Source organism: Phocoena phocoena, chromosome 20, assembly GCF_963924675.1.
Source record: "Phocoena phocoena chromosome 20, mPhoPho1.1, whole genome shotgun sequence".
In the NCBI taxonomy this organism is placed as follows: domain Eukaryota; kingdom Metazoa; phylum Chordata; class Mammalia; order Artiodactyla; family Phocoenidae; genus Phocoena; species Phocoena phocoena.
The window spans coordinates 46,812,890-46,838,345 of record NC_089238.1 but is presented as its reverse complement, the minus strand read 5'-3'; the positions used below and the strand labels follow the sequence as shown (position 1 = coordinate 46,838,345).

Below are 25,456 nucleotides of genomic sequence, written 5' to 3'. Positions count from 1 at the left end.
AACCACCTGACGGAGGGCGGGCATCCCGTGGCCCGGCCCGCTCGGGTCGGCTGGGCGTCCTGCCGGCCAATGGGGAAGGAGCCCCTCCGGACACAGGCAGCGTCCTTAGGAGCGGCCAATGGGAGCGCGGCATGCAAATGAGCAGGTGCGGCTACGGCTGACCAGTCAAGGCGGCAGCGGCTCAGGGGATGTTAAGAGGCGCGCTGGGCGGTCGCGGAGCAGACGCGCAGGCTTCGAGCTGCGAGCTCCCGTCTCCCGCCATGGCCCCCGCTCCGCCCCCCGCCGCCTCCTTCTCCCTCGCCGAGGTCCAGCGGCGCCTGGCGGACGGCGCCTGCTGGGTCCGCTGCGGGGTCCGCCTCTACGACCTCACCGGCTTCGTGCGGCACCACCCAGGGGGCGAGCAGCTGCTGCGGGCACGGGCTGGTCAGGATGTTAGCGCCGACCTGGACGGGCCACCACACCGGCACTCGGACAACGCGCGCCGCTGGCTCGAGCAGTACTACGTGGGAGACCTGCAAGGAGACCCTCAGGTACAGCCGGGCCCGGGTGTCACACACCCTCTATTCCCCCCACCTTCCCCGCCCCAACTCGCCACTCCCCAGCAGGCCGCGTTCACCTGCCCTCTAGGAGGACCCAAGGTGACAGCCTCCGCCCTCACCTCTCTTCTCTCCAGGTAACAGGTGCCTGCCTACCACCCCCTCCCCCCAACCAGGAGTTTGCCCTTCCTCTCCAGCATTTCCCCTGTCCCTCCTCTATCTGCTACTTCTCCCACCTCATAAGGTGCCAGTCACCCTTCTCAGCTAGTTTGGATTTCCTGGTGCCACCCTAGTCTTGCACAGCGGCTTCTCTGGTTGCGTGGAGAGGTTGGCGCAGTGTCTTGGGTGGCCTATGTCCTCCCACCCCTCAGACCTCCCTTTATTCCTTGTCTTGCGTGCTGGCTTGGGTGTCCAGCAGAGTGACGTGACAGGGGTAAGCCAGTTTTGCTGGGGAGAAGGGAGTAGCACTCTGGGCTGCCTGCTGCTGTGCACCACAGGCTCGTGATTGTATTTAAACCTCTGACTGATCCTGGGGTGGCTTTTGTTATCCCCATTTTAGGATGTGGAAACTGAGGATCCAGGAGGCACTGTGATTTGAGGTCAGTTTGGAATTTGAGGTAATTTGAGCTAGTTAGTGGGAAAGTCAAGTGTGTCTGATTCCAAAATCAATGCTCTCTCCATCCCAAGGATCCTTGGGCCTGGGAGATGATCCTGTCCGTTGGGTTCCAGGTAGGCTTGTGCCAGAGGAAAACCGACTCTTCAGGACTTCCCCAGGCCCAGCTGTAGGACTGGTGACAGCGAGGCCATCATGCTTGGACATAAACCAACAGTTGTTCCCTGCTTCTAGCTCTTGCATTCAAGATGGCACCAGCAAGTGCTTTTAGATCTTTGGATGAAAGGACTTGTCTCTCACTGTTCCAGGTGGCTTTTCACTAGGCCATCTTGCCTAATTCTTTAATCATTTATTCACTCACTCACTTGGTCCCTTAGTGATTGGCAGTACTGAGCTAGGCACTGAGGAGGTATCAATGGACAAAAGCAATACGGTCTTCATGGACCTAACAGGCTAATGAGGTAACATACTAATCGTACAGTAATTCTTCAATTACCTGGTGCTATCAGAGTATGAATCAGGGAGAGCTTTCTGAAGAAAGTGATATTTACCCTGGGAGCTAATCAATGGATAGGGCTTAAGCCAGGTGAAGTGTGGTGAGAAGAACCTTCCAGACAGAGGGAAAAGAATGTGTGAAGGCTCTGAAGGGTAAGGGCTTGGCAGAGTCAAGGGACAGAAATAAAACCAATGTGACCAGAGGCTGTTGGGCAAGGAGAGGGAGTGGAAGGAGATCAGCCAGGGCCGCTGTGGTCAGGTTTTGGGACTTGATTCTAAGAACAGTGGGAAGCCAGGTAATGGATTCAAGCAGGGGTGTGCCATGGTCAGATTTGCATCTTTGGAAGAGCATCCTGGCTGCGATGCCAAGAAGGGGTGGAAGGAGCCCATGTGGGTGTGAGGAGACCAGGCGGGAGGCTACCCCATAGCCCAAGTGAGAGGTAACGGTGACGATGACCAAGGGAAGGGGATGTTAGGTGTCAGGTCATGCTGAAGGGGCAGAAGGTTTAGCCATAGATATAACTGAAGCTGAGTGCAGGAAATGAGAGGTGGGAGCCAGAATACTAGAGACTTCCAGGCCTGTGATGGCTCATGGAAGCCATCCTACATTGTAACTGTGTCCTATAAACAGGAGCCTTAGGGTGTGGCCTCTCCTCTCAGCACCATCTAGAGCACCTCTCCTGGCTAGCTGCCCTAGATGGCTTTACCTCCTAGCTCTGCTAGCTACCCAGCACTATGGTTTGATTTGGCTTTGTTTTGCTTTGCTTTACCTGACCTTCAGAGAATACTGCGTCTAAATTTGTTTCTTACCCCTGCACTCACCTGTTACCCCAAGAGTCCCAGTGTGGCCATGTTTCAGGCATCCTTATATCTGGGCCCCCACCTGAGGATGTGGGAAGAAAACTAAAAATTAACACCACATTTACAAACCCATGGCCCAAACTTGACCAACGGCTGTAGTCACCCAATACTCCAGTTGCTCGTCAGCTTCTGTCTGCTATTCTGGAAACTAGTGTAGGGTTGTCTTTATATTGGGGAAGAGAGGTATTCAGAGGAGAAATCTGGAGAAGATATCTTTTCAGAGAGAAACCATCTTCATAAGGGCTGAATGGAGAGAAGACATATCTGTTCTTCTCTCTGGTTAAGCCCTTCTGGCAACCCCCATGCTGCCTTCTCCACCTCTCCCATCTCCTCCTGCTGGACCAGGGATGCTGACACCTGTTGAGGCTAGAACCCGGCTCCTGTAGTGTGAAGACCAGAAGGGGCGTTGATGGGGAAGGGGAGCGTCATGAACCAGCTCTGTTGTTTGGAGCTCATTTCTGAATGGTGCCCCTCCTTGAAGTCCTTCTTCCCAAGTGTAGTCCTCAGCAGGGAGCCTGCTGGAGCTCTGCCATGAAATTCCAGGGACAAGGCTCAGCCCCACTGGTTTCCCCTTTCCCCCACTTTGCCACACCCCCTCTGTATACACACTTACCCACACATTCACACTCACAGGGAAGCACACACATGAAACAAGTCAAACTTGTTTGAGCCAACATACCGTGGGGATGAGACAAGATCTTTTGTAGCCCTGGACTTGAGGAAGTGAATCAGTGATGGCTGAGCAGGGAAGCCAGGCCCTCTTCTCGATTGGGCGCTCAGGGCTCCTCACTCCCAAGCTTAGATAAGAGTGGCTCATGTTGTTAGTGGGGCATGAAATCCATTGACTGAGCTGCAGCCAGCAATTTTGTGTGTGTGTGTGGTACATGGGCCTCTCACTGCTGTGGCCTCTCCCGTTGCGGAGCACAGGCTCTGGACGTGCAGGCTCAGCGGCCATGGCTCACGGGCCCAGCCGCCCCGCGGCATGTGGGATCTTCCCGGACTGGGGCACGAACCCGTGTCCCCTGCATCGGCAGGTGGACTCTCAACCACTGCGCCACCAGGGAAGCCCAACCAGCAATTTTTTTAAAGAAATAGGAAAGAAAAGAACTTCGGGTCCAAACCTCCCAAGGCCATAGATACTGCTTCCCAGACTTATCATCCACGAATCACTGTTCCAGTTTTTTTCCAAATTGGCATATGACTTGAACTATTTAATATTTATTTTTAAGTAGACTCACTTTTTATTTTACCGTTTACTCACCCTAGGCAATATTCCCAGTGAAATCAGGGTTTACCTGCACTTTAAAAATAGAGCTATTAAAATAAACGCTCATCCTCCTATCCCCTAAAATCCTGAGCGCCCTCAGTGGAGTAAGTCTCACACTTTTTTTTTTTTTTTTTTTTGCGGTACGCGGGCCTCTCACTGTTGTGGCCTCCCGCTATTGTGGCCTCTCGCGTTGCGGAGGACAGGCTCCGGACGCGCAGGCCCAGCGGCCATGGCCCACGGGCCCACGGGCCCAGCCGCTCCGCGGCATGTGGGATCCCCCCAGACCGGGGCACGAACCCGCGTCCCCTGCACGGCAGGCGGACTCCCAATCACTGCGCCACCAGGGAAGCCCAAGTCTCACACTTTTGAAGACACAAGGAGCAGAGCTTCTTAACCCTGGAGTTCTATGGACCACTTTCTGGGATTGATGGAAGAGATGAAATTGTGTGTAAAACATGCGTGGTTGTGCATTTTTCTGGTGACAGAGCTGCAGCTTTCATCACAGTCCAACCAGAATCCTTCCCTCACTCCAGACCTGCCACCAAGAGGAATATAACTGAAAAGGCAGATCATACTCCCCCCATCTTACACACCCAGACCTTGAGGGGGCCTCCTGCGGGCAGACATCTGACCATGCCCCTGGAGAAAAGCCCTCTGTTTGGGGAGACCCTAGAGGAAGGCAAGCCCTGACTCCCCAGCCCCTGCTGTTGGGTTAACCCTAATGTCTGAATGTGTGTCGCATCCTAATCCCACAAGGTGTGTCTGTCTCTGAGTGGCTGAGAAGTCCCCAGATTCTGCCACATGTGGTTCTGCCAGGCTTTGGGGGTCCAGCCATTCAGAACTTTGGAGCTTGAGTATCTAAATGGGGATGGACAATAGGGAGGAGATCTAAGTGCAGGAAGACTCAGGGTCCTCACCCCACCCGGGGCTCCGGAACAGCTTGAGCACAGCCCAGCTTGGAATGCCGGTCTGAGCTGAGAATTCAGATAAAAGCTGATGATTGGGAAACTTGCTAAACTCCCCCTGCCTGCAGAGCGGAGTGGATGTGAGAAATCTGCTAACTGAAGGGGGTCGAGGTCTGCTTAGCCCACAACAAGGCTTCCTAAGTGGGCCTGCCTGGCCAGTCAGCAGCCACCGTCCTTTGCTACCTGCCAGGGACTTGTGAGCCCTGGCCTGCTGTGGTGCCAGGTGAGCCTTACCTGGAGGATGAAGCTAGCGCAAGCTGGGAGAGGGCCAGGGACACAAGTCACTGTGGTTCCATGTGACACAGGGTAAACACAGGCTCCAAGAGTGTCCCCTGGTGTCACCTCAGAATTCAGTGATAGAAGGGGCTTCGAGACCCAAATTAGGGCGAAGGTTGGAAATTAGGACTCTATGGGGGAAATAAAAAGAAATAGGCAGGAATCTCAGAAACACCCGAGGGTAATCATTTCTGGAAACATTCCCAGCAAAGAACGCAAATTGATGCCTGAGCAGCATCCATCATCTTCCCTTTCCTTATTTATTTATCTTAAGACACACAACTCACTGTTGGTCCATATGTCGTCTTCATTCATTTAGACAGACAGGAAATAAGCGCCCTGTTCTCTCTGAAACCCACCACGGCACTGAAAGTACCCTTGCCAGGGCCATCGGGACCTTCACCTGGCTAACCCTGGTGGTCAGTTCTCACCTGGCCCGGCAGCAACTCTCGACATGGCGATCGCTCCCCGCTGCTTGACACGCTGTCCTCAGCTGGTTTCTGGATACCTCACCCCTTTGGTTTTCTATTGCTGCTGTAACAAATTACCACAAACTCAGTGACTTAAAGCGACACACATCTATTCTCTTGTGTTTCTGGAGCGTCCGAAGTCAGAAATGAATTGGCAGGGCAGCCTCCTTCTGGAGGCTCTAGGGGAGGACGTTTCCTCACTTTTTCCAGCTTTTAGAGGCTGCCTGTGTTCCCTGGCTCCTGGCCCCCAGCCAGCAGTCACATTGCTCTGACCTCTGCTCTCCTGTCCTTTCTCGTTCTGGGACTCTGATTCTCCTGCCTCCATCTTTCCCTTATAAGGAACCCTGTGATTACACTGTGCTCCCATTCCCCCCCCCCCGCCCCCACCCCCACACCAGATATCCAGGATCATCTCCTCATCACAAAATCTTTAATCACACCTGCAAAGTCCTCTGTGCCATGTAAATAACATAGTCACGGGTTCCAGGTATTGGGACGTAGATTTTGAAGGGGGTTGCGTTATCCCGCCTACTTCACCCCTTACACCCCTGGTCGTTACGGCTCAGTCTCCACTGCTAGTTTCTCTTGCTCTTCATTTCCCAGAAAAGTCACACAGTGTGTGCTCTGCTGTACAGCTTCTTTCACCCAATACTACGTCTGGGAGATGATCTGTGTTTTTTAGCTGTCTCCATTCCTTGCTGTGTCCTAGAGAATCCAGAGGCTGTAGAGGGGAAAATGGGGGATAACTGGAAAGAGCCAGTGGCTGGGACAGACCCCATGCCAATCCTCATGGGTCTCCTTAGTCCTCCTTCCAGGACGCCTACCCACTACTACCCTACCTTGGCCAGAGCTGCGTTATACTCATTATTGCAGCAGTCTCCTGGGCAGGTCTCTCCCTGCCAACACTTCCTTCGGCCCATTGCGTTGTGAAGCTTTCCAAAGAGCATGTGATTTTGTTACAGCGGGATTCCTAAATCTTCAGTGGCTCCCGATTGCCACATCCTTTAAGTCCATCTCAAACTCTATTTCTTCCACAGAGATTCTCCTTATCTCCCCATCTAGAACTGGGTTTTTCCTTCTCCCAAACTCTCATAGCACTTGGCCTCTCCCTACCTTACAGCATTCAAAATGTTCTTCCTTATTCACTGTGTTTTCACTATGTGTCTTATCTTCTCTACTAAACTGTAAACTCTCCGAAGACTGGAATTGCCTGATTCATCTGGGTTTCCCTAGGAGACAGTAGCACACTGGTGCCTGCCAACAGGAAGTAACAAATGTCTGAATAAATGAATGAATGAACTGCTTGGAAAACTGATATGTGTACCAGATTGAAAAGGAAAGTGGTGATATTAGCGCACACAAGATACTTCAAGTAGTAAGATGTTAAAAAAAAAAAAACAAAACAGAAATAAACCTCTTTCCAGTTTCTTTTTTGTTAGCTAAAAGGGTTGGGAGTTGATGGAAAGGATGGAGGACTGTCAAGTGAGTCACTCATTTCTACCTTTGCCCTCAGTGTTTTGCCGCCAGAAAGAATTGGCAAAACGTCTTCCATACAAGGCTACTGAAGTTCATCCCTGCAAGGTTAGAAGTGAAATTAACCATAGAAAATGCCAATTGAGAGCCCTCGTTGCCCTCAGGGCTGTGACCCGTCCCCATGTGTCTATAAGTGTCTGGATGATGTGCATAGGCGGGACCCAGGTTCCTGGGTTTCCAGTTCTGTTTACTGTTTCCTGTGTCTTTTCATGCAAAATTCTCTAAAACGTGTCATCTCCGAATGGTGATTCTCAATCTTCTCTAATTGCTGCTCATCTAAGATGGGCAGAAGATTCTAACGACCGTTTCCCCACCTGCTCTTGCCCTCTGATGGAAAACAAACTCAGTCATAGTAACAAGACTGGGGAACAACAAAATGGATGCTAGCAACAGCTGTAAAGTTATCACTGAGAAATAGAAACCGGGCTTCCCTGGTGGCGCAGTGGTTGAGAGTCCGCTTGCCGATGCAGGGGACACGGGTTCGCGCCCCGGTCTGGGCCGCGGAGCGGCTGGGCCCGTGGGCTATGGCCGCTGAGCCTGCGCGTCCCGGAGCCTGTGGGCCGCAACGGTGGGAGGCCCGCGTACCGCAAAAAAAAAAAAAAAAAACAAGAAATAGAAACCTCATCCTCAGGATTTGTTGTTATGAAGCATAGCCCTAAGACATAATTATTCAAACGCTTTGTTTTCTGACTTCGATAGTATTTATATTGCAAGGTGTTAAAATAGCAGTACCAGATAAGCAAATTTGAGGGGATGTGTTGAACTACCATGCATACAGAATGTCTTAAGGTCCTGTTAGAGGAAAGCTAGTAGCCAAAAATTCCTTTGATGGAAATACACGTGACTACACACTTAGAGTGAACCATGTAATCTACAACAAACGTGGTTGATAATTACCTAAGTGGATTAGTCATAGTTTCTCCTTTAAAACAAATAGAATTTAAAGGGAGTAGAGTTCTAGTTCTGTACGTTCCTCTGTGCCCAGCAGAACATTTTTAACATTGCTTAGCATTGCGTGATGCTTGCCTTTCCCACTGGAAAATGGAATTGGAGATTTTAGGGATCTCTAGCAATGGCTAGCTTTGTTTTATAAATCCCAAATGTTACTAGTCCATAATAACCCGCTTAGTTGCTAATAAATAGCTCCTAGTCTTATGTAATGATGAATGTCTATGAAACAAGCATCACTTACCCACAAAGATCAAAGAAAGACCTCACATTTTAATTTTTTTATTTTTATTTTTTTCCATTTGTTATCACAGGATCTCACATTTTTAAATCAAGTTAAGGCCCACACTTTGAGACTGGCTGCCATGGAGGAATAAGGAGAAGTTACATTTAGCTGAATAAATACAGCTTCCATGATCCCAGGTTAGGCACCAGGACAGACCAACCCGATTTAGTTGTTGCTTCCCCATGTCCTGGGCAAGACCCTTTGGAGTGCCAGGTGTAAAAGATTATGCAGGCTGGAGACAGGGTGCCATAAGAAAATTCCGTTGTTCTTGAACCTGAGTAGGAAAGTCCTTGACTCCTAGGATTAAAGGTCACTTAAAGTGAATCTACTTTAAATGAAGACCAAAACTTCATAGAAAATGGGCCAAGTGGTTGAGAGAAGGAAACTGATACTCTTTAAAAATGAAACTGAAAAGTTTTTTTTGTTGTTTGCTTTAGTTTATTTCAATCTGACAGCAGGGGAATTCCCTGGCAGTCCAGTGGTTAGGATTCTGTGCTTGCACTGCAAGGGACACGGGTTTGATCCCTGGTTGGGCAACTAAGATCCTGCAAACCCTGTGGCACAGCCAAAAAAAAAAAAATCTGACAGCAAAATTCAGATTGCACTTGGGTGCTGGTTCTTAAACTGAGCACGTAATGAATCAAGTAGTGTTGTTTTGCGCATGTGTGGTTTTTCTGACAAAAACGTATGAAAGTACATTGTGACATTCTAAACTTTGCATTGGCTGTTCACTGTGTGATCATAAAGGTCATTTTAGAGACTTCCCTGGTGCTGCAGTGGTTAAGAATCCACCTGCCAATGCAGGGGACACGGGATTGATCCCTGCTCTGGGAAGATCCCACGTGCAGCGGAGCAACTAAGCCCGTGAGCCACAACTACTGAGCCCGTGAGCCACAACTACTGAGCCCGTGAGCCACAACTACTGAGCCCGTGAGCCACAACTACTGAGCCCGTGTGCCACAACTACTGAGCCCGTGAGCCACAACTACTGCAGCCCACGTGCCTAGAGCCCATGCTCTGCAACAAGAGAAGCCACCGCAATGCGAAGCCTGCACACCACAACAAGAGAAAGTCCGCGTGCAGCAATGAAGACCCAATGCAGCCAAAATTTTAAAACTTTTAAAAAAAGATCATTTTAGTAAGAGTATTTAAGGGCTAAGGATCTCTTTTGATCCTTTAATAAACAAGTCCTCCTCTTTTGAAGGGCCTCACCCTTTGTTGATTGCCTGTATTTTAGTGTTAAACAGCCTGACTTTGCCAGATCCTTATTTGGCAGTGGAACTGTAACTAAAACAGTTTTCTCTCACTTTCATTGACTTCATGAAATTTTTCAAAGTTTTTGCATTGATTTTGAATTTCCACTTTGCAGTCAGTTTGCATTTTGTTATATTGTATACTGTCAGATGGTAGTAACCCCAGCCATCACTTTGTCCCTCCTTTTCTCTATTGTGATAATTACCCATGAACATAGTTCATACAAAAATTTAAATCATTAAAAGTAATGTGCAGGGCTTCCCTGGTGGCACAGTGGTTGAGAGTCCGCCTGCCGATACAGGGGACACGGGTTCGTGCCCCGGTCCGGGAAGATCCCACATGCCGCGGAGTGGCTGGGCCCGTGAGCCATGGCTGCTGAGCCTGTGTGTCCGGAGCCTGTGCTCCGCAACGGGAGAGGCCACAACAGTGAGAGGCCCGCGTACCGCAAAAAAAAAAAAAAAAGTAATGTGCAAAAAAAAATATTGAGTGCACCTCCCAACCTAGTCCCTGTGTAAACACTACCAACAATTTCTTATGTGGCCTCAGAGAAACACATATATTATTCTATTTCCCACATAAAGGAGTTGTATGGTACAGGCTGCTTGGCAACTTGCGGCTTTTTTCACCTAATGACATGTTTTGTACTTCCTTACACATCAGCAATAAAAGTTTTCTTCATTCTTTCTTCCAGTCCAAGAGCATGGGATATCTTTCCATTTCTTTGAGTCCTCTTTGATTTCCTTAATTTAATTAATTTATTTATGTTTCAATTGGGTCTTCACTGCTGCGCTCAGGCTTTCTCTAGTTGCGTCGAGTGGGGGCTACTCTTAGTTGAGGTGCACAGGCTTCTCATTGCAGTGGCTTGTCTCGTGGTGGAGCATGGGCTCTAGGTACACGGGGTCAGTAGTTGTGGCTCGCTGCCTCTAGAGTGCAGGCTCAGTAATTGTGGAGCACGGGCTTAGTTGCTCCGTGGCATGTGGGATCTTCCTGAACCAGAATTGAACCCATATCCCCAGCACTGGCAAGCAGATTCTTAACCACTGTACCACCAGGGAAGTCCCTTGATTTCCTTTATTAATGTTTTAGTTCTCAGCATATAAGTCTTTCACCTCCTTGGTCAGGTTTATTCCTAGGTATATTTTGGGGGTGGGGTGATTTTAAAAGTTATTGGTTTTTTTACATTCCCTTTCTGATATTTCATTGTTAATGTAGAAAAATGCAACTGATTTCTGAATATTAATCTTGTTTCCTGCTACTTTGCTGAATTCATTTGTTAGATCTAGTAGTTTTCGTGTGGCGTGCTTAGGGTTTTCTATATATAATATCATGTCATCTGCATATAATGACAGTTTTACCTCTTCTTTTCCAATTTGGATACCTTTTATTTCTTTTTCTTCTCTGATTGCTGTGGTTGGGACTTTCAATACTATGTTAAATAGAAGTGGTGAGAGTGGGCATCCTTGTCTTGTTCCAGATTTTAGTGGGAAGGTTTTCAGCTTTTCACTGTTGAGTATTATATTGGCTGTGGGTTTGTCATAAATGGCTTTTATTATGTTGAGCTATGTTCCCTCTATACTCAATTTGGTGAGAGTTTTTATCATGAATGGATGTTGAATTTTGTCAAATGCTTTCTCTGCATCTATTGAGATGGTCATGTGGTTTTTGACTTTTCTTTTGTTTATGTGGTGTATTACATTGATTGATATGCATATGTTGAACCATCCTTGTGAACTTGGGATGAATCCCACTTGGTCGTGGTGTATGATCTTTTTTATGTGTTGTTGGATTCGGTTTGCTAATATTTTGTTGAGAATTTTTGCATCTATATTCATCAAAGATATTGGTCTGTAATTTCCTTTTTTGGTGATATCTTTTCTGGTTTTGGTATCAGTGTGATGGTGGCTTAAGAGACTGTCTTTGGGAGTGTTCCCTCGTCTTCAATCTTTTGGAAGAGTTTGAGAAGAATCAGTATAAGTTCTTCTTTGTTTGTTTGGTAGAATTCTCCTGTGAAGCTATCTGGTCCTGGACTTTTTTTGTAGGGAGTTTTTTTTATTACAGATTCTATTTCACATCTAGTGATCGGTCTCTTCAAATTATCTATTTCCTCTTGATTCAGTTTTGGTGGGCTGTATGTTTCTAGAAGGTTGTCCATTTCTTCTAGGTTGTCAACATTCTTTCTGATAGCTATCCCTATTGATGTTTTTCCCTATTATATCAATGCTACAAGAAGCATCCTTACATAATCATTTTGCAGACATATGCAAATAAATTTGTAATATAGAGTCCTAGATGTGAAATTTCTAGATCAAAATGATATCCATTTTGTATTTTGATGGATATTGCCAAACTGCCCTCTAAAAAGGTTGTACCAATTAAAACTCCCTCCAAAAGCATACAAGAATGCCTGTTCCTTCACATCCTCACCAATGCTGTGTACTACCAGTATTTTTAATCTTTGCCAATGGGAGAAAAAATTTGCTCCCTGTTCAAATTATACATTTCTAAATTATTTGCACCTTTTTGGTAAACTGCATGTTCAGGTCCTTTGTCCATCTGTACTGGATAGTTGATCTTTTTCTTATTGATTTATATCATTCTTTATATATAAAGAATATTAGCCTATTTTCCATCATACATAATACTACTTGTCTTCCAGCTTTCATTTGTCTTTTGGCTTGTTTAATTTTTTTCTTTTCTCCATTTAAACCTTTCAGTTTTCCATGTAGTAAAAGCTGTCATCTTATCATTCTTAGAAAGACCACCTCTACTTTATGATTTTATATATAAAAGCATGCAAAAAATATTTTGTATCCTTCTCACAGTTTTTATCCTTAATGATTCTGTTGTTGTTTGTTTTTGCTTAAATGTTTTATCTACCTGGATTTTTTTTTTTTTTGGTGTAAAGAACAAAATAGAGATTATTTTAGGTTTATATTTTTCCAAGTGACCAACTGGTTATCCCAGTAGATTTATGGAATAAGCTATCTTTTCTCACTGATTTAAAACAAAAACCTTTATCACACATCAAACATTCACAGTTATATTTTGGTCTATTCTTGGACTCTATGCTATACTAATGAAATCACTCATTTTCTTATTAGGTTTTAGCCATTCAGATTTTTTTTCCCCTTTCCTCCTTCTGTTAGATTCCATCCTGCTCCCACCTGCTCCACTAGAGAAAGCAAAGGGCAGGATAAGAGCTGAGCATCAATTCTGGACCATGTTGCCAGCCTTGGGGAAATACAGTCAAGTCTGACTTTCAGGGGCTGTGGCTGCCCAGCACGCCCTGACCCCGATGTCGTGTGGCTGGAGCAGGGAGGAAGTGGCTCAGGGAAGCTCAGACAGGCTGCTGCCGCAGTCCGAAAGCCCATGGGAAGGGGGGGTGCACAGTGGGTGTGCAGTGGTTGTGGAATGGTAGTGATTTCAGCAGGGAATGCAAGGATGAGGAGTGGTGTGGAGGGAATGTCTGGAGGCAGCCTTGCCGCTGGAACTCAGCATGGGGGCGGGTCCTGTGTACCTTTCCTGCTTTGTGTCCACAGCTTGTAGTTGGAGGAGGGGCCTACAGGTCAAGTTCTATGTGTGTATGAACAGGAGAGGCTAGGAGAGCCGGGAGGAGCCCTATCAGGGAAACTGGCACCTCTCTTGTAAAACGCTGTAAATCTAAAACTTCTTGTCCCTCTGGTCAAGGGAACTGAATACTTATCCCTCTCTACCTTCCTTTCATCAAAATCAAATGAGGCCTTACTAAAAATAGATTCCTGGGACTTTCTGGGGCGGTGGAAATGTCCTACATCTTGATGTGGGCATTGGCTGCAAGGAGGCATATAATTGTCAAAACATATCAAACAATACACTTAAGATTGGTAATTTTTCACTATATGAAGTTTATACCTAATTTTTCTGGGGCGGTGGAAATGTCCTACATCTTGATGTGGGCATTGGCTGCAAGGAGGCATATAATTGTCAAAACATATCAAACAATACACTTAAGATTGGTAATTTTTCACTATATGAAGTTTATACCTAATTTTTTTAAAGGAGGCAAATAAATTTAACACATATTTAGTGATTGCTTCTAAAGATAGGACCTCATGATTGCAAGCGTTAGATGTGGGTATACACCAGCCTTTAAAAATCGCTTTTTTTTTTTTTTCCAATCATTTTACCGTCGAGTAGTATTGTCTGAAGGTCTATCAACTAGAGGTTAGAAATCTTAGCTCAATTAAAAGCATGAAAACTCTGACAGGTTAAAAGGGTTGCCTCTGGTCATTCAGATCTTAATGTCAATCACGTAAATTAGGCTTTTTTCCTGCTAGAACTGGGCAGAATTGGAGCACACTGAGGGAATGCTGGTTTGGATTTTGTGGTGAGGAGATGGCTTTGGAGAAAGGCTCCGGGAAGCAGGGAGGTCCCAGTGTGGTGTTGTTTGGATAATAGGAGCATACTGTGATGTAGGGACGGGGTTTCCAGGAGCCTTGGGGGGAGGGCAGTGAGACTAGCTGGTAGGGAGGTGCAAGGATCAACATTTTACTTAGGACTGTCCACAGGTGACACAACACAGTGAGGCACTTCTTTGTCCTCTGATCTTCCTCCTCTTTCAGACATACACAGAACACTACAGAAGTAGAATCACACAGTGTACACAGGCAGACCTTGTTTTACTGCACTTCACTTTGTCGCACTTCGCAGATTCTGCATTTTTTTTTAATTGAAGGCTTGTGGCAACCCTGTGTCAAGCAAGTCTATTGGTGCCGTTTTTCCAACAGAATTTGCTCACTTTGTGTCTCCGTGTCACATTCTGGTAATTCTTACAATATTTCAAACACTCTTACAGCAAAAAGGTAATAACTCACTGTAGACTCAGGTGATGGCTAGCATTTTTTAGCAATAACGTATTTTTTAATTAAGGTATGTACCAAAAGTGCTTTTAAAAAGAAAGAGTAGAATGTGAATGGTAGGATCTAGGTAGTAGGGATACAGGTGTTCACAGTGAGATTCTTTCACCTTGGCTGCATGTTTAAATTATTTCATAATAAAAAGTTGGAAAAATACTGGGTAGTTACATCATGGACATCACTCCCAAATATGTTCTTAAAGGATGAGTGGGAAAATAAAACAAGGTAACAGCACATGAATGGTTACGTGTAACAAGGCGTCACATTTCTAATGAAATTGTATTAGTTTCCTAGAGCAGCTGTAACAAAATACCACAAAGTGGGCACTTAAAATAACAGGAATTTATTCTCACCATTCTAGATGCTAGAAGTCTGAAATCAAGGAGTTGGCAAAGTTGGTTCCTTCTGGAGGCTCTAAGGGAAAATCTGTTCCTTGCCTCTTTCCTAGCTTCTGGTGGAGCTGGCAATGCTTGGTGTTCCTTGGCTTGTGGATACATCACTCCAGTCTCTGCAACCATCTGCACAAAAGCATTCTTCCCTGTGTCTCTGCATCTGTGTCTCCAAATTTCCCCTCTTCTTACTAGGACACCAGTCATATTGGATTCAGAGCCCACCCTAACTCAGTATGACCTCATGATAACATGATCAGTGCAAAGACACTATGTCCAAATAAAGTCACATTCACAAGGTTCTGGGTAGACATGAATTTGGCAGGGGTGGGGTGCAGAGAGATACTATTCCTCCCAATACAGATATCGTTAAACAACTTCTGCCGCTCAGATAACCTAGAAGAAAGTGAATGTGATAGGCACTGGAGAACTGCGTTGTATTTCAGAAAAATGGCTCTAGTAGCAACAGAGATTCTAATACTTTAAGACTTGTGTGAAAAGTTTGATGTTTCACTGGGGGTGAAAAAATAGACATAAAACTAAATTAGAGAATTAATTGCCATAAGGAGATATATATATATATATATATATATATATATATATATATATATATATATATATATATTTCATATTCTTGGGCCATTCCCCAAATCTACAAAATCAGAATCTCTGAAGGCAAGACCCCAGAAATCTGTACTTTTAACAAGCTCTCTGTGTGCCTTAGAAACAACATAAAGTTTGCAACCCACTGTCCTAGAAGGCTAAGGGCAGAGGGAAAATGGAGATAGAAAAGCTGGAGTCGCTGAAAGTGGCTCAGTAGGTAGATCTCTTGGAATTACTGAAGAATCAGCGTCCCCAAGCTCCCAGAGTGGAGCTTAGTGCAGAGCAGTTGTGTGGCGGGCGCTGAATTAGCAGCCCATCCTATTCCCCTCCAGGAGAGAGGAGGCGCCGGGGATCTGCAGCTCTGGGTCTAGCTCTGGGTCTTACTGGCTACGTGACATCGCATGAGTCACTAAACCTCTCTTGGCCTTGATTTCCTTATTCCTTGCATCACTACAGGATTTTCTGCGGCTTCAGTGACATCATGTGAGCTCTGTAAGACAGAGCATGTAGATTAAACTGAGATAGATGATTACGAGCCCCTTTAGCCCCAGCTTCTGCTAAGAAAAGGCAGGTTCCTGTTAGGTGGTGAGGGATGGATGCTTTTAAGATCTGAGTTGCTATGTGCTCAGACTCTCTTGGGTGAGGCCACTTACCCCCTGGAGGAGCTGGAGAGTGGTGACATTCAGTCTCTCAGAGTTACCCCTCCCCCCAGCTAGGGCGTGTGGGGTCTGCACCAACCTGCTGTCCTTGTGTCTTCACCTGGACAAGTACGATGTTGGACTGGGGACACGCGCCCTGGTCAGGGACAGTTGGTCTCTGAAACAGAGGCTGGCAACTGTCCCAGTGGTCCCAGGGGCTTGCAGGGCTGCCTCTTTCTCCCCACCATTCCTTCCTCTATTCACCTGCAAACATAGTGGATATAGTCTCATCATGCCCAGACCAAGCTCGATGCTGGGGATAAAAAGACAACTATTCACTGCCCTCATGGGGGGTACCTACCAGTAGACAGAGGGAGATAGATAGGACAATCACAGGTGGTGGCAAGAGCTGTAACAGAATATATTTTAGATAGATAGACAGACAGACAGAAAATATATTTTAGATCAGGGGGCTGTGACAGAGTGACAGCTGCAGCTTCTGATGGGGATGGTCAGGGAAGGCTTCTCTGGGGAACTGATATATGATGGATGAAAAGGAGCTGTCATAAGAACTGGGTGAAAAAGCATTCTAGGCAGAGGAACAGCAAGCACTAAGGTCCTGGGGTCTGGCAGGATTGGTAACATCAGGCATGCAAAAGGCGGCTCTGCTGTTGCTGGAGTGCTGTGGGCGACGGGGAGTGGGTGTGGGCTGGAGCGGGGAGTCAGCAGGAGCCCTACCTCAGCGGGGCTCACAGGTCATTGTAGGGGGCTTAGATTTTACTCTGAGAACAAGGGGCTGGAGGACTTGAAGCGGAACACTGACAAAGTTGGTCTATAGTTTATTAGATCATTCTGGCTGCCATGTGAATGGTAGCTTGAAGGGAGGCAAGAGCGGAAACAGGGAGCTTCCCTGGTGGCACAGTGGGTAAGAATCCGCCTGCCAAGGCAGGGGACACGGGTTCAAGCCCTGGTCCAGGAAGATCTCACATGCCACGGAGCAACTAAGCCCATGCGCCACAACTACTAAGCCTGCGTGCCACAACTACTGAGGCCACATGCCACAACTGCTGAGGCCCACGCACCTAGAGCCTGTGCTCCACAACAACAGAGGCCACCGCGATGAGAGGCCCACACACCACAGTGGAGAGTAGCCCCCGCTTGCCACAGCTAGGGAGAGCCCACGTGCAGCAACAAAGACCCAACACCGCCAAAACTTAATTAATTAACTAATTAATTAATTTAAAAAGAGTGGAAACAGGAAGAGAGCTAAGAGACCATCCCTGTTGTCCAGATGACAAAAAGAGGTGGCCTGGACTGGGAGGCCATTGGGACAGAAAGAAGTAGATAGAAATTGGAAATGTCTTGCTAAGGGATTAAACATTGGGAGTGAGGGAAGAGAGGAGTTGAAAGTGACATCAAGGTTTTGACCTGAGCAATTAGATGGTTTGATTTGTGGAATGATGAATACTGGGTTGGGGGTCCATGGTTTGGGATGGGGCAATTAAAGTTCACTAGGACCCTATTAGGTTTGAGATGCCCAGGAAACACCCAGGTAGAGATTTCAAATAGTAGCTGAATATATGAGCCCAGAGATCTGGTGTCCAATATGGTAGCCACGAGGCACATGTGACAATTTAATTTTAAATTAAATAAATAAAAATTCAGTTCCTCAGTCACACTGGCTAGATTTCAAGCACTCAGTAGACATATGTGGCTAGTGACTACTATATTGGACAGGACAGATCTAGAACATTTCCATCATTGCAGAAAGTTCTCTTGGGCAAAAAAGCATTGGTCTGAGCTATGGCCCAGAGTCACAAGGCATTTCTCTCTAGGATGGTGGCACCCTAATCTGGACACCAGAAAGCTGGTGTCCCTGCATCCTTCTCAAATGGCTCCTTCTTGCTCTCTCTCTACATGATCACACCATATCGTGTATTCAGTGATGTCCCTGACATGTGGCCATGTCAGAGAGGCACTGGCCACCCAGAAGGACAGGTTGCCTTGAGGCTGATCAAGGACGTCATCCCCTGGGGCTGAGCATCATTAGAGTGATGGGTATAAACACCTGAGCATAAAGCGTGGTGTGTAGGCTATTACTCATGAGGAGGTACCAGTTCCAGGGCTCACTGTGTAGACTTGGCTAGTTTGAGAAATGTGCAGTGGATTTGGAAGTTGTCAGGATAAATGAGGGTGGAAAAGAAGACAGGTTTAGAGTTCAACAGTCTTATGTTCTTGAACTCACTGTGTCACTGGAGGGAAGCCAGTCAACCTCTTGAACGTCAACATCCTCAGCTACAAATGGGAGAAGATTCCATGCCTGAGGAAGGGAGAGGGGGCAATTGCTTGAATAAGTAGAAAGAAGTAGTGGGTATAAGGCAGGTTGTTTTTTGTTGTTGTTTTTATTGTTTTGTTTACACAACAGGTCAGTGGCTTTTATTGTTTCTGGCAATATAATCATTTGCCCTTTTGTAAACAAAGACAACAACGGTATTTTTCTTTCTTAAGTTATTAGATTACAAAAGGCACATTTAGGAATCTTGTCTCTGGAATAGAGATATATGAGGTTATTTGTAAATCAATGGTCTTGTTTCTCCTTTAATAAAACAGCAAAATAGTATTTTGAGATTAATCCTTACAGACGGAGTGTTACATCTGAAATTGGTTGTTTTATAGAAGTTGGGTCAGTCAGGAGATAATATATTTTAGATGGCTTAAGTGTGTCTTCCCTGTGGATAGCACATTCTGTAAGCCCACCTGAGGTGCCTTGAGGTCTAAGACTTGAGAGAGCACAGTCTAGAGATGTCCCGTGGAATCTGCAAAAGGCTAAACCTTGAGGAGTTCATTTGCTGCAGTTGCTAAGGCTGCTTATCAGAGTTGAAGCTCTGGTCCCACCCATCCTACCACTGCAGACGAGGCAGGGTTTTGTAAGGCAGGACCAAGGAAGTGAGCCTCAGAGAGCTCCCCTGGTCCCCCGTGACCATGCCCAGGTCAACCTCCCCAGCACAGGCTCCCAGATGGAGTTTTCCCCTCGGGCTGTTCCAAATCCCCGAGTTCGGCTTTCATTGGGAAAAAACTGTGTCCACTTGACTCTTGGTGACTTCCTGGAAATGGTGCCCTCATCTAAGTTTAGAGGCTAGAGCAGAAGAGATCTGCCTGGATACAGATGTTCCGTGGCAGGATGTGGTAGAGGATCAAGTTAGTAGCCTGAAAACTTGTGGGGTGCTATGGCGAGTTGTAAGTGGTAATTTACTAGTTTCAATCCACTGGCCCCCTTTTCTGATGTCTTGGAATGCCCACCTATGCTGGCTCCTGCTTCTGGTGACAAGGTTTCTGGTGATGTCATCCAAGGGGGTTCATTTCACGAGTAAGAACAATGCTGGGTCCACAGCAAACTGGCATCAAGGACCCAGGAGGCTGGGAATGTCTTGTCCACATCTCCACGTCTTCTGAGAGAGAGGTGTGGGGCACACCTCAGGTACAAGTTTCCTATTCCTACTCATTTTCTCTTTTCCTTTCATCTTCCTAACATGAATACAGGGAGAGTGGCTGGCAGAGCTAGCTGCCTTGCAGTGACTGGGCGAGTGGGATGTGGGTGTGCTTTGGGAGTTCTGTGGCTTGTCATTTGCTAGGCATGGATTTTGTTTTGGTTTGGGTTTTGTGCACATCAGGGGTTTATTTTAAATGTTTTAAGGCTTGGATAGGCCACAGGACTTGGCTGGTCCTGGCTTCTGATTTGGACCTCATCACACAGCAGCCTATTGGAGACAGAAGCAAGCAGGTCCTGCCGCCTTCATTTTCGCCCCATGTTTCTGGCTGCAGAAAACAACCAGCTCCAGGGAGGCTGCTCCCTGGGGGGCCCGGGGGTGGGCTTGTTAACACTGGCTTCTCCCCAAGGAAGCCTCTTGGTGCGGTTACGGTCCTCCTCCTTCCGGGACCTGCCTGGGCCATGTGCAACCCAGGTATCCTGAGACACGTGGGCCTCTGGGCCTCCGTGGGAGGGGAGCAGCTGGACACAGGGCCTGGGGCACCCTCTCATTTCAGAAGAAGGGTTTTCAGGCCGAACCCAGGCCATGGGATAAAAGGCCATCTGTCTGTCCCTCGGTGCCCAGCCCTGGCTTTCCCAAACAACATTCCTTTATGCCGGCTCCCCCGCCTCCTGCAGCCCCCGCCCCGCTGCACACAGCCTCCTTTCACTGCCTCTGCGGTCGGCTTGTTTGTTTGCCATGCAGAGGGCAGGCTTTTTGTTGTTCTCTTTTCTCTCCTCCTCATGCACCATCCAAGCACACCCTCTCTGGGGACGGTCTGGGGCACTAGAGAGGGGCTTGGGGGCTCAAGGCAGGGGCTTGGAGCATCCCAGTGAGTCCTCCCAGAGGGGATAGAAGAGGACACGGGAAGGACCTCGGCGGGGACAGCCCTGGAAGTGGATTCCTGGCTGGATCTCCCAGCAACTGTTTGCGAGTCCTTGAATCAGTGACTTGGTCCCTCTCTGCCTCCGTTTCCCTCATCCAGGGAACACGTCCTCAGGGAGAATTGTGTTGATCCCGATGAGATGTTGGCCACATGTGCAGGTGGTAATGGCACTCACCGTGGAGGTGGTGCAGCTGTCCCAGAAGCCTTGTGGCCGGGTGAGGGGTGGGGATCACCAAGTAGGCCAAGGTTTGTGCTAAAGGGGGTTGCCGTGCACCAGACCTCCCCCCACCCCAGTTCAGCCTGCCTCCCCAGCACAGTGCTTCCAGGTGCTGGGGAGTGACTTCCCAGGCCCCGAAGAAGGGGAGCAAGGCCACCCCTGGCTGCTAGACAGGGAACGGTGGGCTGGGGAGGTGGGTATAGTAAATCCCCTACATACGAACGAGTTCCGTTCCAAGTGCACGTTCGTAAGTCCAATTTGTTCATGAGTCCAACAAAGTTAGGTAGGTACCCAACCTACCCAATTGTAGGTACCCACAATTGGCTATATAGTACTGTACTGTAAAAGGTTTATAATACTTTTCAAACAGATAATACATGAAAAACAAACACAAAAAATAAAGACAACATTTCTAATCTTACAGTCCAGTACCTTGAAAAGTACAGTAGTCCAGTACAACAGCTGGCATCCAGGGGCTGGCATCGAGGGAACAGGCAAGAAGAGTTACTGACTGCAGGAGGGAGAGGAGGTGGGAGATGGTAGAGCTGAAGGATCGCCAGCAACAGGAGATGGAGGGCAAGCTGCAATTTCACTCACGCCTAATGTTGACGGAACACACGTTTGCATCTTTGAAAGTTCTCAGCTTGAAGGTTCGTATGTAGGGGACTTGATGTACTCGAATGCCTACCCCTCCCAGCGCCGTCTGTGTGGGCTGCCACCAAGGGCCTGGCAGGAAGGCTGTGCTGATTGTAAGACCCTGGTTTCTGCCACCTCCTCAGATCTTGTCTCCACATCTCCTTGGACGCCTCCATCATTTGTTCTCATTCCTGTTTGGATTCCTTCTCCTTCTGTGGCCCTGAGGCAAACCCAGGAGAAACTAGTTCAGCTTGGATTCGTTTGCTATCGCTGACATAACCAAGTCCCACACCCTGGGTGGCTTAGGCAACAGAAATTTACGTGTCCCAGTTCTGAAGGCTAGGTGTTCTGAAGTTCTGAAGGAGACTGAGGTGTGGCAGGCTTGGTTCCTAGTGAGGGCTGTGGGAGAGACTCTGTCCCAGGCCTCTCCCTAGCTCCTGGTACTTTGTTGGTAATCTTTGGCAGTTTGGCACTTGCAGATGCTTCACCCTGATCTCTGCCTCCCTCTTCACACGGTGTCCTCAGTGTGTGTGTCTGTTTCCAAATTTCACCTCTTTATAGGGGCACCAGCCACATTGGATTAGGGCCCACCCTAATCACTTCACTTTAACTAATCACACCTGCAGTGACCCTAGTTCCAAATAAGGTCATGTTCTGATGGACTTAGGGTTAGGACATCAACATAGGAATTTAGAGGTGGGGTGGGCATGCGGAGGATCGAATGAACCCTCCCTGGAGGGAACATCCTTGGTGCACAGCTGCATCTCTGCTGCGATTCCCTCACCCTCACGGATTTGTCTCCCTTCCAGACACCATGAGGGGGAAGAGCGCCGGTAAAACTCCTCATCCACCACCCACTTCTGCTTCCAGACACCCTGCCTCCTCTCGGCTGGCCTAGAGGGAGAAAGAGGCCCCGGTTGCCCTTCGTTGAGCCTTGCTGGGGTTCTGGTCCTCTCAGTGCTGCCCGCCTGTCACCAACCCACTCAGGGCATTGGTACAGCTGGGTGGGTACACGTGGGCTCCCCGTGGATTCCCCGTTGTGGGAACAGGAGCACAAAACCCTTGCTCTTGCCCGTCCATACCCATCCTTCTCTGAGGCTGTCCTGGGGGCAGGAGGGCTGCAGCTCACCCAGGCTTTTCAAACTGGCGGGCTAAGGGCTGTGTTTGTATTCAGGCAGATTGGTTTGGCCCACATCGTGTGTTTGTTTTAAACATGCATCAGATTTTGAAATCTGGAGATTTCACAGAGAAATCTAGTTTTCCAGTTTTTCTTAGAAGTCGGAAGGTCTGACAACACTGGGCCCCATCCTCACCTGACCTGAACCTCAGTCGGGGCTGCCCCCTTTCAATGGGGTGTGACCCCCTCCAGTTTGCTGCAGGCCCCTCCATTCCCCACAGCCTCCCCCATGCCAAGACCCCACGACAATGACCACAGATTACTGCACGTGTTGCATTTCTTTTTTTCTCTGTACTGCTGTCTCTAGCAAAAGGGCTCCTCATGTTTTTGCTTGTCTTTTGTTTCTTGGTGCCTCGTGTTTTAAGAAAAAGGAGAGTGAGCATCTTTCCTCATAGAAGTAAAGAATATTCCTATGTATTTAGCCAAAAATAAAAAAAAAAAAAAAAAAAAGTTCGCAGAGACTTCCCTGGTGGCTCAGTGGTTAAGAATCCACCTGCCAATGCAGGGGACACGGGTTCAATCCTTGGTCCGGGAAGATCCCACATGCCGCAGAGCAACTAAGCCTGTGAGCCACAACTACTGAGCCTGTGAACCACAACTCCTGAAGCCTGTGCACCTAGAGCCTGTGCTCCACAACAAGAGAAGCCACCACAATGAGAAGCCCGCGCACCACAACAGAGAGTAGCTCCCTCTCGCCACAACTAGAGAAAGCCCATGCGCAGCAACGAAGACCCAACACAGCCAAAAATAAATAAATAAAAAAATTTTTTAAAGTTAATTAAAACAAACAAAAAAGAATATTCCTATGTGTTTAGTCCGCAAACGAAATGAGTCTGTATTATGAGCCACACTCTGCCTGCTTCATTCATTGAAGGCACCTGCCCACCTTCTGAGGACAGAGTAAGAACTCGGGGTGCCTTTGCCAGAGAGAAGCACTTCTTGTTCCAAGAGGAAGATCCTCAGGTCACAAAGCAAGTTGATGAGGGAGGCTGGTCTAGAACTTTGTCTCTTCATTAAAGCTGAATCTGCAGGGTCTGGAATAGATGGTCGGACCCGGATTCTTCCCCTGAGGGCTGCCTCCCTGAGAGACATGCATGTTGGGGGAACTGGCTGGAACCTCAGCAAGCTGGCAGGGGACAACTTCTGGGTCCTCTGTGAGTTCAGGTACGAGGGCATTGAACTCAGCGTGAGAGAGGAGGCGGCGGCCGAGGGAGCCCAGGAGAGGGGGTGGTGGTGTCAGCAGGACCATCTCCATGAGACAAGAGCAGTGGCTTGGGCTGACCTGAGAGGACATCATGATTCATTAGCGGCCGGGAACTGACACCGTACTGGGAGAAAATAGGGCTGGTGCTGCTGTTTCATTGGCTCCTTTCCTTGCAGCCTTGGACTGTGGCTGGGAGGATCTAAGGAGATCAAAATGCCCTCCTCACCTCCTCCCCCATATTGCCCAGCATGTCCAGTGGTTCCCAGCTCAGGGTGGGCAGTGCCTGCCTACCTAGTCTCCTTAGCAGGGCACATTGACCTTCTCCCCTCAAGTAGGCATCCTGCCTGCCTGGGCCCCCAGACCCTAAACAGGCCACCATCTACTCAAATATACCATTCAGCACGTATTCAGGTGCTGACCCCGTGCCAGCTGCCAGGAGCAGAGCAGTGAGCAAAGCATCAGGGTCTCTACCCTCATGGAGGTTGCATTCTGGCTTGGGAGGCAATCACAGGGAAATGCATAGGAAAGCAAGATGCTTTCAGCCCCTGAACTATCGATACTTTGCTAGGCTCACCAGCTTCTCCCAAACAGCCTTGGGCCTGACCATAAATGTGCTTCTAGCCAGGTCTCCTGCCTGCCTTCCCAGGATGGAAAGGTCAGCAGGGCTCAAGAGGAGGGGTGGGTCTTCAGCTCCATTCTTGCTCCCCTGGGACAATCTTGTGTCCCTCAGGTAGACCCTCTAGGAAAGCTGTCATCTGACACAGGTGGGTTGGACGCCGCATGTCAAGCCACATCCATCAACACTTGGGCTGATTATTCTTGTGAAAGCCATTGTGAGTCTGACTACAGAATTACTCACTTCCCTTCCCCAAAGTCTGTAGCTAATGCAATCTGAAGGCAGGACCCAGAACAATTTCCAAAACCTGGAAAAGAGTACATGTATTCTTCACTTGCCGCTGCTTTTTGGTTTTCAAAGGTTTTTGGTTTTCAGGCTTGCTTCCAGGATCAGGAGAGTCTTTTAAATAATGCATTATGGAAGTTTCCAAGAAACTCTTTTTAAAAAATCTTTTAGAGTCTGAGTTGTACCCTAGTCCCTAGGAATGACATTTACATACTTCTGATTCATAGATGGTGTTTGCCCATGGAATTCAAGGGTGAGCCCGGCTCAACCATAAAATAAACACGAGGCAGGGAAGTCTGGAAACCATGGCTCAGATCAGTGTGTGTGGTGTGGCGGCTCCCAGCAGGACTCGCTTCCTGGAACACCCGCCCTCTGTCCTGGTTCGGATGGGAGCAGCCCCCGAGTGGGAATGGGAGACCTGTTGAAAACTCACAACTAGACCCTAGAAAAAGAGTCAATAAAAGACGCACTAGAGGACACTACCTTGTACCTGAGGGCATTTCTGCTCCTGGCAGCACCCATGTGCTGCTTGCTCCGGTTCTCCTTGAAATCTCCTCCCGTATTGGAGCTGTGTACAATCTTGTGGTTAATAAACCTGGGCTCCTGCCATGGAGGGCTGTGGTCCCGTTGAGGCCACCCAGAAAGCACCTTGGTTCTATTATCAGTCTGCGATCTATTGGCCAAAAGCCTATCACCCACGACATGACTGCCTGGTGGTTCCAGGACCCTCAAGTTGTGATTAGCTGGGGTGGCAGGAGGACAGGAGGAAACAGCCCCGTCCGTCTTCCTCTCCTTTCCCCACCCTCATGGCAGCGCACGGCCCGTGCCAGCCTTCAGACAGGTGCTGGTGCAGGATTCAAGGGCAGCATCTTGGGAGAG

General features: G+C 48.0%; 1 protein-coding gene across 1 annotated transcript in view; it reads left to right on the top strand.

The window, feature by feature from the left end:
• Positions 1–260: 260 nt before the first annotated feature.
• The window catches only part of FA2H (fatty acid 2-hydroxylase), a 50,023-nt gene continuing 24,827 nt past the window's right edge, over positions 261–25,456 (top strand). Inside the window, exon 1 of the mRNA XM_065899278.1 lies at positions 261–530. Within this exon, the coding sequence (XP_065755350.1) occupies positions 261–530 (270 nt within the window). The remainder of the gene's footprint in view (positions 531–25,456) is intronic.